Source organism: Pelodiscus sinensis, unplaced genomic scaffold (assembly GCF_049634645.1).
Source record: "Pelodiscus sinensis isolate JC-2024 unplaced genomic scaffold, ASM4963464v1 ctg68, whole genome shotgun sequence".
Classification (NCBI taxonomy): domain Eukaryota; kingdom Metazoa; phylum Chordata; order Testudines; family Trionychidae; genus Pelodiscus; species Pelodiscus sinensis.
In genome coordinates, this window is record NW_027466009.1 from 191,912 (window position 1) to 205,852 (window position 13,941).

Consider the following 13,941-nt stretch of genomic DNA (forward strand, 5'->3'; position numbering starts at 1 on the left):
CAGACCAGCCTGGGGTGCAAAGCACTTTAAAGGGGGCACGTTAAAGGCAACGTGTATTTATTATGCATTAAGGAATAAAAAAGGTCTGTGTCATAAAGTCATCATAATTCATCAAAATTCAATGACTCTTGCTTAGACAGAACAAGCATTGAGACTAAAGGAGATGTGATTTGAGAGCTGATCTGCAAAGCTTGAGATGAATGCTTGCGGTCTGTGAGGTCAAGATACCCAGCACTTTCCCATTATGATCCTCAACCTATAAAACACGGGGTTGCTTCGAAAGACGTTAAGAGATTTTTGTAGCACAGATACTGCCTGGTTGGCTGCAGGTGTGCACATGTCACGTGTGTAAACACAGATGTAGGCGGGTCCACACGCCTGATGGGTGTGTATACGTGTGACGGGGGTGCATGTGTGTTGGGGAGGGGAGGTTCCCCAGAAAACATCACATTTTTAGGCAAAAACAAAATGAAAAACGGAAATATCTGAAATTGGAAATCTCACTCCAGGACAACATGGGAGTTGTAGTTGTGATGTCTCATGTAGCTCATTCTGAACTATCAGCCAGACACCCGGAGCAGACTACATTACCCATGATGCACCAGCTCTTGGTGGAAGAATGATGTGCCCCACAGCAGCCAGTGCATCATGGGAGATGAAGTCCAACTGGAGAGAGCTGAATGAACTACAGGTCCCATGAGGCATCACTGCATTTAGGGACCTTGGGTTTTTCAAGGCAATTGGAGGTTTTTGACAGGAAGCAGATGCTGCTTGCGGAAAAATGTTTATTTAGTTCACTCCAGACAACAACATCAATGGCAAAAATTTTAACACCTACCATTATGTTAAAGTGCAATTAACGATTTTGGTTACAGAGGGCCAAGGTTGCATGAACTGTTATTGGAATGGGCTGAAAACACATTTTGAAATAAACAAAGCATTTCCAAACTAATTGGGATTCAAAACAAAATTTCAGTTAAAATTCTGGTGAAAAGGTTTATGGAAAATTTTGAGAAATACCTTTTTTCTGCAAAAAACCATCATTTTCTTTAGAAAGGTCAATCTTCAGTGGGAAAAAAAAACTTGGCCTTTAAAAGACAGCCAGCTCCAAAGAAGTCCCAAAATATAGCCAACTCTCGGACGAAAGTGTAACATTGTTTTCATTCTGTGATTAATAGAGGATAAAAGCCTAATACTGCAACCAGCTAATGGAGTTACAGCTTTAGCTTGAGCAAAGAAATTTCACTGAGGCCTCATACCCTTTCGACTTGTATCTTGTATTGTTATTTACAGTAGTGTAAAATGTGTGTGAAATGCTCACACTGTCAATGTGTTACATCCACCCGTGTAAATTAGTGCGAAGCAAAAATTTCAACCGATCCTTTTTTTTTTAAACAGCAAAATGCAAACTTGGATCAAGTGAAACATGTTGTGACTTTTTGTTGGTTTTGACTAATTGTTTCGGTCAAACACACAGCTACACACAACTGAAAAAAGGTGAATTGTTTCATTGTGACATTTTCTTTGAGCCACAAATTCACGGCGTCCAAGAGTTCATAGAGCCAGAAATCTTTCGAGCCCAGGGCAAAACTGTGACAACTCAAGATGACCTCCCACATAACACGGCCTGGAGAACTTCCTCAAATTGCTTCCTGTTTGAACTAATGCAGATCTGGTTCAGCCCTCAAATGAAGTTCTTTCTCCAACTTTTTGACACAGTGAAAATGTCACAAAATGTCCCTTTCAAAGGTTGATCCAAACCAATGTTCCCCCTCCACTTGCCAACCACCTGAAAACTCTTTTCTCTGCCCAGGTGGGGTTCCCACCGCTCTTAAAGCCAAAATAGACAATTAAATTACCCAAGTCAGAGATTTCCTGGAATATGTTTGGTCTGGTTTCTGGGTCCAAATCTCACTGGTGACACAAACAGGACCTGGGGTGACTGTGAAATGCAAGAAGATCCCATCTGATACGAGCTATAACGTTTGGGCGGCTTTAATATGCAGTGGTAAATGCGAGGAGGGAAATGAAAATGAGGAAGAAAGTATTGGGAAACGAGTCACGCCCTTCTCTTCCGTAATAAAGGCGAAGGATGAACGGGGTGGGAAATTCCAGATTGGTTGGATCCACTGCTCTAAAACAGCCTCAATCATGTGGCCCCAAGTAACACCAGCTGGGACTCTGGTGCATTTCTCTCTAGAGGAGCAATCTTGATTCACGCCTATGAGGATTTGCCCTGGCTGGGGAATCTAACCTGGACACTCGACATCTGCGTGCAATCTTCAATGAAAGACTGTGCAGGCAGACAGCACCAGAGAGGAGGGGCTGGTGTTGGATCTCACCGCAGGGTCTCAGGTTACGAAGCAGCGTGGTGGCGACCTGTGGAACTCGCCGCTGCAGGACATGCAGCCGGATCAGTAACTGAGGCTGGAATAGAGTTCCTCTGAGCTTTCTGGTCTGGGCGTCTCGCGGAGGGCCCTCAGCATCATCAGGGCAGTGGTGGTTTCATCAGCCTCTGAGAGGGACTCTGTCACTAGGGTGTCCTGTTTTCTCATGGACAGGACGTGCTGTGGAAGGGAATCGCAGGCATAAGCTGGACATGCAGCAGGTGACAGGGGGAGTTTCCCATGAAGGGCTCAGGTGGTGGAGGAGGTAGGGGACGGGAAGGGGAAGAGTCTGTGTTAAGCTGCTTTCCCGCCCATGGATAGGCGGTTGGACACTCACACGCAGAGAAACCGGCAACATTCATGAGAGAAAATGGGGGTGCGGTATAGGCTGGACAGCAGGTGTTCTCTCTCTCTCACACACACACACACACACACACACACACACACACACACACACACACACACACAGAGTTCAAGGTGTGTATATCATATTCCCTACAGCAGAGAGCAGCATTTACACACACACTTCACAAGTATTGGGGTGTGTGATGTGTCTGTAAATGCTGTCTCCTGCTGGAGGGAATACACCACACTTCCTAATCCTTGTGAAGTGTGTGTGTTCCCTCTAGCAGGGGGCAGCATTCACACACACACACACACACTTCACAACTATCAGAGTGTGCAATGTATTCCCTCTAGCAGGGGGCAGCATTTACACACACGCCCACACACACCACACCAGTGCAAGGTGTGTATAGCATAGTCCCTCCAGCAGGGGGCAGCATTTATACACACGCCCACACACACACACACACACACACACACACACACACACACCAGTGCAAGGTGTGTCTAGCAAAATCCCTCCAGCAGGGGGCAGCATTTATACACACACACACACACACACACACACACACACACACACACACCAGTGCAAGGTGTGTATAGCAGAGTCCCTCCAGCAGGGGGCAGCATTTACACACACACACACACACACACCAGTGCAAGGTGTGTATAGCAGAGTCCCTCAAGCAGGGGGCAGCATTTACACACACACACACACACACACCAGTGCAAGGTGTGTATAGCAGAGTCCCTCAAGCAGGGGGCAGCATTCGCGCGCACACACACTTCACAACTACCAGGGTGTGCGATGTCTTCTCTCCAGCAGGGGGCAGGACTTTTACACACACACACGCACACACACACACACGCACTTCACAACTACCAGGGTGTGCGATGTCTTCTCTCCAGCAGGGGGCAGGATTTACACACACACACACACACACTTCACAACTACCAGGGTGTGCGATGTCTTCTCTCCAGAAGGGGGCAGGATTTACACACACACACACACACACACACACACACACACACACACACGGCAGAGCCGCCCACCTCGCCGACGATCAGCGCCAGGAGGCAGAGAACCAGGCCGGCCAGGCCCAGCTGGACGGTGTTGGACATCAGGACGCCCCCTCCGTCCGGCGGGGCCCTTACGGAGCCGAGGGGCGGCTCCGAACCTCCTGCAGAGAGGAGCCTGAATTCAGAGCCCTGCTCCACCGCAGAAGCCAGGGACTCACCCCCCAATTCCCTCCTGTGGGGGGAGCGGGTGGCGGGCATCCCAGGCAGGTCGCCCCAGGCCCCCATGTCCCGCCGCCGCATGGCAGAGCCGGGATCTCCCCCTGGTTGTAGCCCCCTGCTGTCCCAACACCTCCCGCCGGCCTCTCCTCAGGGAGGCTCCGCACCACCCGCTCAACCCGGCCCCTTTCCCATCCGCATGCAGCAGGGCCGGGAACAGGCAGGACCCTGCCAGGGGGCTGGCTCCCGTCCCGCAGGGATACGGGGCCCTGGGCGGTTTGCAGTGCGGACGCGGCTCAAGCCCCTCTGCAAGGCCGGGTGGGGCGGGCACGGCCCCGCCCGCACGCCCCCGACCCCAGGGATCAGGCGCCGTGTAGCCGTACGGCAGAGGGGCTGGAGGGGGCCGGGACACGGAGCCCCGGGGGCAGAGCCCTGCAGCGAGGGCGTGACACGGAGCCGGGACCAGAGCCGAAACCCCCAAGCTCCCAGCTCAGCGCTGGAGCCCCCACACCCCCCCCCCCCGCTGTGCCCTCCGGGCCCCTTCCTCACCTGGAGGTTGGGGGCTGTCTGTGGGAGCTGCCGAGATGGGCGGAGGGACGGTGGCGAGACCTGCAAGGAGCAGGGGATTAGGGGGTCGGCGGGACGGACGCAGCCCCGGGGGAGAACCAAGGCAGGGGCCCGGGGCAGCCATGGCTGAGGAAGAGGCCATGCGGGGGTGGGGGCAGGGGCCACGTGCTGGCGGGGGCCGGAGAGGCGGGGGGATGGTCCTTGTGCAATGGGATTCCTGGGGGCAGCTGGGAGAGGCCGGATCCCTGGCACGAATGGGAGGGGGGCACTGGGATGCAGGATCCTGCGGGGTGGGGGAGGGGACAGGGACTGGGTTGGGTGCAGGATCCTGGGGGGGGGGGGGAAGGGAAAGGGAGGGACTGGGCTGTGGGGAACGGGGGAGGGGTTAGGACACAGGGACGGGGTGGGGGGGTTGGGCCGCAGGCCAGGGGGAGGGGCTGGGCAGCGGGGGAGGGGAGCCCACGTTGGAATGGGGGATCCCACGGGGATGGGGGAGGAGTTAGGATGGCGGGGGAGGGAGGGGGTTGGGCGGCAGATTCCCACACCAGAGAGGGAGGGGCTGGGAGGCGGGGGAGGGGAGCACAGGTTGGAATGGGGGAGGGGTTAGGATGGCGGGGGAGGGAGGGGGTTGGGCGGCGGATTCCCACACCAGAGGGGGAGGGGCTGGGAGGCGGGGGAGGGGAGCACAGGTTGGAATGGGGGAGGGGTTAGGATGGCGGGGGAGGGAGGGGGTTGGGCGGCGGATTCCCACACCAGAGGGGGAGGGGCTGGGAGGCGGGAGAGGGGAGCACAGGTTGGAATGGGGGAGGGGTTAGGATGGCGGGGGAGGGAGGGGGTTGGGCGGCGGATTCCCGCACCAGAGGGGGAGGGGCTGGGAGGCGGGGGAGGGGAGCACAGGTTGGAATGGGGGAGGGGTTAGGATGGCGGGGGAGGGAGGGGGTTGGGCGGCGGATTCCCACACCAGAGGGGGAGGGGCTGGGAGGCGGGGGAGGGGAGCACAGGTTGGAATGGGGAGGGGTTAGGATGGCGGGGGAGGGAGGGGGTTGGGCGGCGGATTCCCGCACCAGAGGGGGAGGGGCTGGGAGGCGGGAGAGGGGAGCACAGGTTGGAATGGGGGAGGGGTTAGGATGGCGGGGGAGGGAGGGGGTTGGGCGGCGGATTCCCGCACCAGAGGGGGAGGGGCTGGGAGGCGGGGGAGGGGAGCACAGGTTGGAATGGGGGAGGGGTTAGGATGGCGGGGGAGGGAGGGGGTTGGGCGGCGGATTCCCACACCAGAGGGGGAGGGGCTGGGAGGCGGGGGAGGGGAGCACAGGTTGGAATGGGGGAGGGGTTAGGATGGCGGGGGAGGGAGGGGGTTGGGCGGCGGATTCCCGCACCAGAGGGGGAGGGGCTGGGAGGCGGGATGCCACCGGGATGCGGGAGGGGCTAGGGTGCGGGGGATGGGGCGAGGGTTTGGGGCACGCGACCCCCCGCCCCCTCCCCGCCCGGTGCCCCGCCCCCTCCCCGCCGGGTACCTGGGGTGTGGGCGGGGGCCAGGGTGAGGTTGAGCTCGGCGGAGGCGTGCAGGCCCAGGCCCAGCAGGCTGACGCGATAGGAGCCGGCGTCCTCGGGGCCGGCGTCCCGCAGCTGCAGGGCGGCGTCGCGGGGGCCCAGGCCGGCCCGGCCCTCGTAGCCCCGGCCCCGCTCCAGGCCCAGGCGGCAGGCCCGGCGCCAGGGGGCCGCCCCCCCGCAGCCATGGGCCACAAGCAGCAGCACCAGGCGGCCGGTGGGCAGGAAGCGCCAGCGCACCTGGAAGGAGGGGGGCGGGGGGGCCGGCAGCCGCAGGACGGCGGGGAGCAGGGCCGTGTCCCCCGGAGCCACCGTCACGCCCCCCTCGGGCACCGACAGCCACAGCGCCGAGCAGCCGCCTGCGGGGAGAGCCGTGGGGCGGGGGGCTGCAGCCTCGCCCTGTGCCCCCCGCAGCCTGTTCCCCCACTGCCCCACCGCCCAGCCCCCCAGCTCTGCCCGCACCAGTGCACTGTGCCCCCCACACCCTGCCCCCCACCGCCCAGCCCCCCAGCTCTGCCCACACCAGTGCACTGTGCCCCCCACACCCTGCCCCCACTGCCTCACCACCCAGCCCCCCAGCTCTGCCCGCACCATTGCACTGTGCCCCCCACACCCTGCCCCCCACTGCCCAGCCCCCCAGCTCTGCCCGCACCAATGCACTGTGCCCCCCACACCCTGCCCCCCACCGCCCAGCCCCCCAGCTCTGCCCGCACCAGTGCACTGTGCCCCCCACACCCTGCCCCCCACCGCCCAGCCCCCCAGCTCTGCCCGCACCAGTGCACTGTGCCCCCCACACCCTGCCACCCACTGCTCCACCTCCCAGCCCCCCACCTCTACCCGTACCCATGCACTGTGCCCCCCACAGCCTGCCCCCCACTGCTCCACCGCCCAGCCCCCCAGCTGTGCCCACACCAGTGCACTGTGCCCCCCACACCCTGCCCCCACTGCCCCACCGCCCAGCCCCCCAGCTGTGCCCACACCAGTGCACTGTGCCCCCCACACCCTGCCCCCCACCGCCCAGCCCCCCAGCTCTGCCCGCACCAGTGCACTGTGCCCCCCACACCCTGCCCCCCACCGCCCAGCCCCCCAGCTCTACCTGCACCATTGCACTGTGCCCCCCACACCCTGCCCCCCACCGCCCAGCCCCCCAGCTCTGCCCACACCAGTGCACTGTGCCCCCCACACCCTGCCCCCACTGCCCCACCGCCCAGCCCCCCAGCTCTGCCCACACCAGTGCACTGTGCCCCCCACACCCTGCCCCCACTGCCCCACCGCCCAGCCCCCCAGCTCTGCCCGCACCAGTGCACTGTGCCCCCCACACCCTGCCCCCCACCGCCCAGCCCCCCAGCTCTACCTGCACCATTGCACTGTGCCCCCCACACCCTGCCCCCCACCGCCCAGCCCCCCAGCTCTGCCCACACCAGTGCACTGTGCCCCCCACACCCTGCCCCCACTGCCCCACCGCCCAGCCCCCCAGCTCTGCCCACACCAGTGCACTGTGCCCCCCACACCCTGCCCCCACTGCCCCACCGCCCAGCCCCCCAGCTCTGCCCGCACCAGTGCACTGTGCCCCCCACACCCTGCCCCCCACCGCCCAGCCCCCCAGCTCTACCTGCACCATTGCACTGTGCCCCCCACACCCTGCCCCCCACTGCACAGCCCCCCAGCTCTGCCCGCACCAGTGCACTGTGCCCCCCACACCCTGCCCCCACCGCCCAGCCCCCCAGCTCTGCCCGCACCAGTGCACTGTGCCCCCCACACCCTGCCCCCCACCGCCCAGCCCCCCAGCTCTGCCCGCACCAGTGCACTGTGCCCCCCACACCCTGCCCCCCACTGCACAGCCCCCCAGCTCTGCCCGCACCAGTGCACTGTGCCCCCCACACCCTGCCCCCACTGCCTCACCACCCAGCCCCCCAGCTCTGCCCACACCAGTGCATTGTGCCCCCCACACCCTGCCCCCCACTGCACAGCCCCCCAGCTCTGCCCGCACCAGTGCACTGTGCCCCCCACACCCTGCCCCCCACCGCCCAGCCCCCCAGCTCTGCCCGCACCAGTGCACTGTGCCCCCCACACCCTGCCCCCACTGTCCAGCCCCCCAGCTCTGCCCGCACCAGTGCACTGTGCCCCCCGCAGCCTGTTCCCCCACTGCCCCACTGCCCAGCCCCCCAGCTCTGTCCGCACCATTGCACTGTGCCCCCCACACCCTGCCCCCCACCGCCCAGCCCCCCAGCTCTGCCTGCACCATTGCACTGTGCCCCCCACACCCTGCCCCCCACTGCCCAGCCCCCCAGCTCTGCCCCCACCAGTGCACTGTGCCCCCCACACCCTGCCCCCCACCGCCCCACCGCCCAGCCCCCCAGCTGTGCCCACACCAGTGCACTGTGCCCCCCACACCCTGCCCCCCACCGCCCAGCCCCCCAGCTCTGCCCGCACCAGTGCACTGTGCCCCCCACACCCTGCCCCCCACCGCCCAGCCCCCCAGCTCTGCCCACACCATTGCACTGTGCCCCCCACACTCTGCCCCCCACTGCCCCACCGCCCAGCCCCCCAGCTCTGCCCACACCAGTGCACTGTGCCCCCCACACCCTGCCCCCCACCGCCCAGCCCCCCAGCTCTGCCCGCACCATTGCACTGTGCCCCCCACACTCTGCCCCCACTGCACAGCCCCCCAGCTCTGCCCACACCATTGCACTGTGCCCCCCACACCCTGCCCCCACCACACAGCCCCCCAGCTCTGTCCACACCAGTGCACTGTGCCCCCCACACCCTGCCCCCCACCGCCCAGCCCCCCAGCTGTGCCCACACCATTGCACTGTGCCCCCCATACCCTGCCCCCCACTGCACAGCCCCCCAGCTGTGCCCACACCAATGCACTGTGCCCCCCACACCCTGCCCCCCACTGCACAGCCCCCCAGCTCTGCCCACACCAATGCACTGTGCCCCCCACATCCTGCCCTCCACTGCCTCACCACCCAGCCCCCCAGCTCGGCCCACACCAGTGCACTGTGCCCCCCACACCCAGCCCCCCCCACACTCACACTGCACCCCACCGCCCTCCACAGTGTGCCCCTCCATCGCCCCACCCCACATGGCTCCCCTACACTGCCCCTGTGCTTCCCGTCTTTCTTGCAGTCAAAATACTTTTTCTCACACTCTTCCTGTTTTATCAACCTCCCACCCCACCTCTCTCCCCCTCCCCCAGCTCGCTCCTCTCCCCCCCCCCCCCGGCAGCAGCACGGCCCCCACCCCAAACCTCCTTTGCTCACCCACAAACACCCAAAGCAGTAACACCGGGACCATCCTGCACCTCGCTGGCCTTCCACTATCACTAACCTGCCCCGGCTCCTCAGGGCTGCACGGAACCCCGCCCCCCTCGCCCCCACTCTCACATCCTCCCCGCACGAGAAGACGGCCTGGAGCCGGGGCAGGCTGGATGGAGCCAGGGCTTCCGCTGACCGGCTCTTCTCCATTCCACGGTCTCCCTTTCTCGGGTGCTTTTCAGATGGGGAAACAAAGTATTCCCCCTCCCCATCCCCCTCCCCTGGGCTGGGCAGCAGCAGGGACTGGGCTTGGGGCAGGGGGCGGGGGAGCAAGGCCCCGAAAAACAAGGGTGCTCATCCGACCCGGCTGGTTCTGCTTCCAGAAGGAGCAGGAAGCAGAAGAGGCCAGAGAGAGGGGAGTAGGAGAGCGTGCAGCCCCCTCCAAGACTGTAAAAAAGTTTGTGCCAGTGGAACTCCATGCTGCAGGATTAGCTTTTCTAAATAGTTCCTAACTTGTTCTTTGTCCACCCAGGGCTGCCCACCTCCTTCCCATAATGCATTGCCTAGTGCAGTGGGCTGGGAGCTGACCTTGTCCGTGAAGACAGAGGCAAAGAAAGCTTTGAGTCCTTCAGCTTTCCCCACATCATCTGTCACTAGGTTACCTCCCTCATCCAGTGAGGGCCCCACACCCTCCCGCTACATCTACACAGCCGTTTTGCCGGCAGTGAATATGCAAATGAGGCATAGATTAGCATCTCACAGGGCCTCATTTGCATCATTTATGCACTCCGTTTTTTCTGGAGAAGCATAAGGCTCTTGCAGAAAACGGGGGGTTTTGCGCAAAAAACCCCATCCACGCTATTTTTTTCTGCCAAAATAGTGTGCATACATTATGCAAATGAGGCACGGTGATATGCTAACCCACGCCTCATTTGCATACTCACTGCCGGCAAAAACGGCAGTGTAGACGTAACCTCCCTGATCACCCTCTTATTGCTAACATGCCTGGAGAAACGTTTCTTGTTACTGACACCAGGCTGGATCAACACGTCCTTGGCTTGGCCCGGGGAAGGAAATTTCGGGCTGAGGCTGGACTCTCGGTGCTAAGACCAGGCCCAGTCTGGAGGTGCAGGACGGACACTGTACAGCCCTTTCGGCCCTGCTCCTTGTGGAAAACTCTACCATCCAGGCTGTAACCCCCACTCCCTCCTGCCGCCCCACTGGGGCCTCCTCTCCCAGCATGCCCCCTTGTAGGGTGGGACTGTGGGCACCCCAACCTGCTACCTGGGTGGGTCCCCAGTGAGTCCATCTATCTCCCCATCCTAGGCATAGCCAGGAAGGGAGACAGCCACTTTGGGGTCTTTGCTTTAAGTGGGCCGAATTTCCAACGGCATGAAAAAGAGGAAAGTTTTAGAACATCTATTCACGGACTGTTTTGATGCCAATACTATAGCACAGAGATTCTCAACGCTTTTTTGCGGGGACCCCCCCTCTGAAAGTATTTCCGGCTGTGAGGACCCCCCCTCTCTGCCCCAAAAGAGATGACCTTCTACCCTACCCCGCCACCTTTACCTCAGTACTGCTGCTGGCTGCGGAGCTGCCTTCAGAGCTGGGCTTCCAGCCAGCAGTCGCTGCTCTTTGGCCAAGATGGTACAGAAGTAAGGGTGACCCTCCTCCAAAAGGCATGAGAGCCCCTTTGGGGTCAGGGTCCCCCATTTACGAAACATTGCTATAGAAGGCATTGACACAAAAGGGGTGTTTCCTAACACAGGTGGTAAAAAATGGACGTTAAATTATTAAAATCTTACATTCTCCACGAGAGCAAGGTGAGCAGGAGCAAAAGGCCATAAAGAACCACTTTGGGGGGTCCTTTCCCTGTGTGCGCCTTCTTGCTCCCTCTTCTACCAGCCTTTGGAGTCTGTTCCTATGGGTATGTCTACACTACAAAGTTAATTCGAACTAACAGACGTTAGTTCGAACTAACTTTGATAGGCGCTACACACGCGCTCCGCTTGGTTCGAACTAGGAAAACCTCATTCTACGAGGACTAAGCCTAGTTCGAACTTACTAGTTCGAATTAAGGGGTGTGTAGCCCCTTAATTCGAACTAGTGGGAGGCTAAGGCTTCCCAGGTTTCCCTGGTGGCCACTCTGGCCAACACCAGAGAAACTCTATTGCCCCCCTCCCGGCCCCGGACCCCTTAAAGGGGCCTTTGGAGTCTGTTCCTATGGGACACAGCTGAGAGCGGCGCTAGTGAAATGTTCGATTATTTACAGGCGACCCTCGCGCTTACGACCTAATTGTAAGTGGAACCCTCAAGGACCCAAGGAATGCTGGGTAAATCCTCTAGCCTGCATGTCTTTCTGCCTGTTCAGGAACTCCTAAATGGTGAGAGTCCTCCCAAACTGGGTAGGTCGTTTTCCCATAGGTGCAACGTTATAAATGGCGGTTCTGTTCCTGGAACGCCATTTCATACCCTAAAAATACCAACATCGACTGCGGAAATGGAGGAAAACGAAACTAAATAGTTCAAATAACGCACAAAAATAACTCAAAAGTGAAGATCGAGGTGGCGGAGACGCGCGCAGTTCAAGGAGCAGCTGCAGACAGACAAGTCTGACTGACTTTGTACGTTTCCTGTTTTGGGAAGATGCGAGGAGTCTGCGACGTTTGCCGTCGTAAGTGCGAGCTGCGGACGTAAATTGGGGGGGTTAGGAGCGATCTTGCATGAAAAAAATGGTTGTGAATGTGGGGGGTTGTAAGTCAGGCTGTTGTAAGTCGGGGGTTGCCTGCCCCTTGCTAATTGGCATAGTTCTACATATTTTTCCTAACACCTTAAATTGATTGCCTCAAGTTTTACTTCAATACCTGTTTTTATGGCGCCGATAATCATCACGTCTCTTTCCAGCTCTCGGGGGACTGCACAGAGCTCATAAACAACATCTGGGGCAGAAGAGAGGTCGGTTGTTTGACACTTTTCCCCCACTCGTGGCTTTCAATCGACTTGAGCAGCTGAGTGAGTCTGTCCATCCGTCCGTCCGAGAACTCCGAAACGGGAACAGCGAGGGCCACGAAATTCAGCCTGCAGCTTCCTCTTCTCCTAACGTACGGCAAGGGCAGAGTTTGGTGGTGCCGGGACAATGGGATGTGCCTGGAATGCGATTGTCCCTGCTATCACAGCCCTCCGTTTCAGTTTGGTGAGAAACAGTTATACTGTATAAGGACCACCGGGGGCAGCAAGTGCAGCCTCTGCCACAGCTCCAGAGAGCAGCTGCTACTTGGACAGTACAGCCCGCCCCCCTCTACCACCCCAGCTGTGCCGGGCCGCAGCTTCTGGCTGGGCAGCATGGTCCCCCTGCCCTTGCTGACACTGGGGAACCTCCTCACCCCTTCCTAACTCCTTGTCCTGACTCCTGAACCCAACACACCCTGCCCTGAGCCATTCCCACCCATCTCCCAACCCCCTGCCTTGCCTCCTGGAGTCCCCATCCCCTGTCCTGAGTTCCCACCCTTGCCCTGGCTCCTGTACCCCCACCCCAGACCTGTGCCCCCACATCCACCCACTGACCAGACTCTTGCACCCTTTCCCTGAGCACCCCACCCACCCCCCTGCCTTGATTCCTGTTCCCTCCCCACCCCGCTGCCTTGGCCTGACCCCTGTAATCCTGCACTGAGCCCCCTCAAGGACCGAAGGAAGGCTAGGAAAGTCCTCTAGTCTGCATAGTGATAGAGATGTAGCCGTGTTAGTCTGGTGTAGCTGAAACAAAATACAGGACTATGTAGCACTTTAAAGACTAACAAGATGGTTTATTAGATGATGAGCTTTCGTGGGCCAGACCCACTTCCTCAGATCAAAAAACCTCAGATCAAAAACCTCTAGTCTGCATGTCTTTCTGTCTGTTCAAGAACTCCTAAATGGTGAAAGTCCTACACAACTGGGCACGTCACTTCCTCTTAACCCAGCTTCCTGCAAGGTCAGGGTTCGGTCGTGCCAGGACAACAGGCTGTGCCTGGAATGGGACTGTGTCTCATCAAACCACACAGAAACAAGACAAAGTCACCCCCGCGAACACTGTCCTCAGCATGGACAGAACAGAGCGAACGTTGAAAAGAGATTGAACCAAGATGAGCCAGAAACAGGGGATGGACCTGGAATAGGATTGGTTTTCAGGATACCTCACAAAACTGAGATACGACAGACATTTGACGTCATGCTGTGTTTTGGCATTACCGGGTACATTAGCTAGTAGTGTCAGAAATAGCTGATTTGCTTGACGGTTTCTCACAGGAACTCACTAGATGGCGCTCACCCCCAATTAGGCCCACGCACTATAAAAGCCGGACGGGACGGGAAGTCAACTCACTTGATGGGAAAACGGCCTTCCAGTCTGCCTCTAAGTGTTGTGTGTGTGTGTGTTTATTTGCAGATTGTGACTTTGCTGCTTTGCGAACTGTGCTCCTCTTTTCTCACACACCAGCCTTGCTGAGCCAGTGTGGAAATATGGTAGCTTGGGCCCAACATCATTAAGAAAGGAATGTTATTTTTTTGCTCCATTTAAGAAAAAAATATGCCAAGTTTGTCTCGGGCAATTAGGTGAG

General features: G+C 59.5%; 1 protein-coding gene across 2 annotated transcripts; it reads right to left on the bottom strand.

Moving 5' to 3' along the window:
- Positions 1 to 626: 626 nt before the first annotated feature.
- On the bottom strand, positions 627 to 9,433 carry LOC142825918 (uncharacterized). 2 transcript variants are annotated; one of them, XM_075918094.1, is made up of 5 exons: positions 9,350 to 9,433; positions 6,050 to 6,442; positions 4,518 to 4,577; positions 3,786 to 3,913; positions 627 to 2,567 (listed from the first exon to the last, which is right to left on the bottom strand). In XM_075918094.1, exons 1-5 carry the CDS (start codon positions 9,381 to 9,383, stop codon positions 2,415 to 2,417), a joined length of 768 nt encoding a protein of 255 aa, XP_075774209.1. In that variant the 5' UTR covers positions 9,384 to 9,433; the 3' UTR covers positions 627 to 2,414. The 2 variants fall into 2 exon arrangements, with proteins under 2 accessions (XP_075774209.1, XP_075774210.1); XM_075918095.1 differs by lacking the exon at positions 4,518 to 4,577.
- Positions 9,434 to 13,941: the final 4,508 nt, after the last annotated feature.

Bases quoted from the DNA above. Each gene is read 5' to 3' on its own strand.
- LOC142825918 (XM_075918094.1), bottom strand. From the start codon at position 9,383: ATGGTCCCGGTGTTACTGCTTTGGGTGTTTGTGG. The intron at 6,443-9,349 runs GTGAGCAAAGGA...CTCTCCCCGCAG, and splicing joins ACTGCTTTGGGTGTTTGTGG to GCGGCTGCTCGGCGCTGTGG. The intron at 2,568-3,785 runs GTGGGCGGCTCT...TCCCTTCCACAG, and splicing joins TGGCGCTGATCGTCGGCGAG to CACGTCCTGTCCATGAGAAA.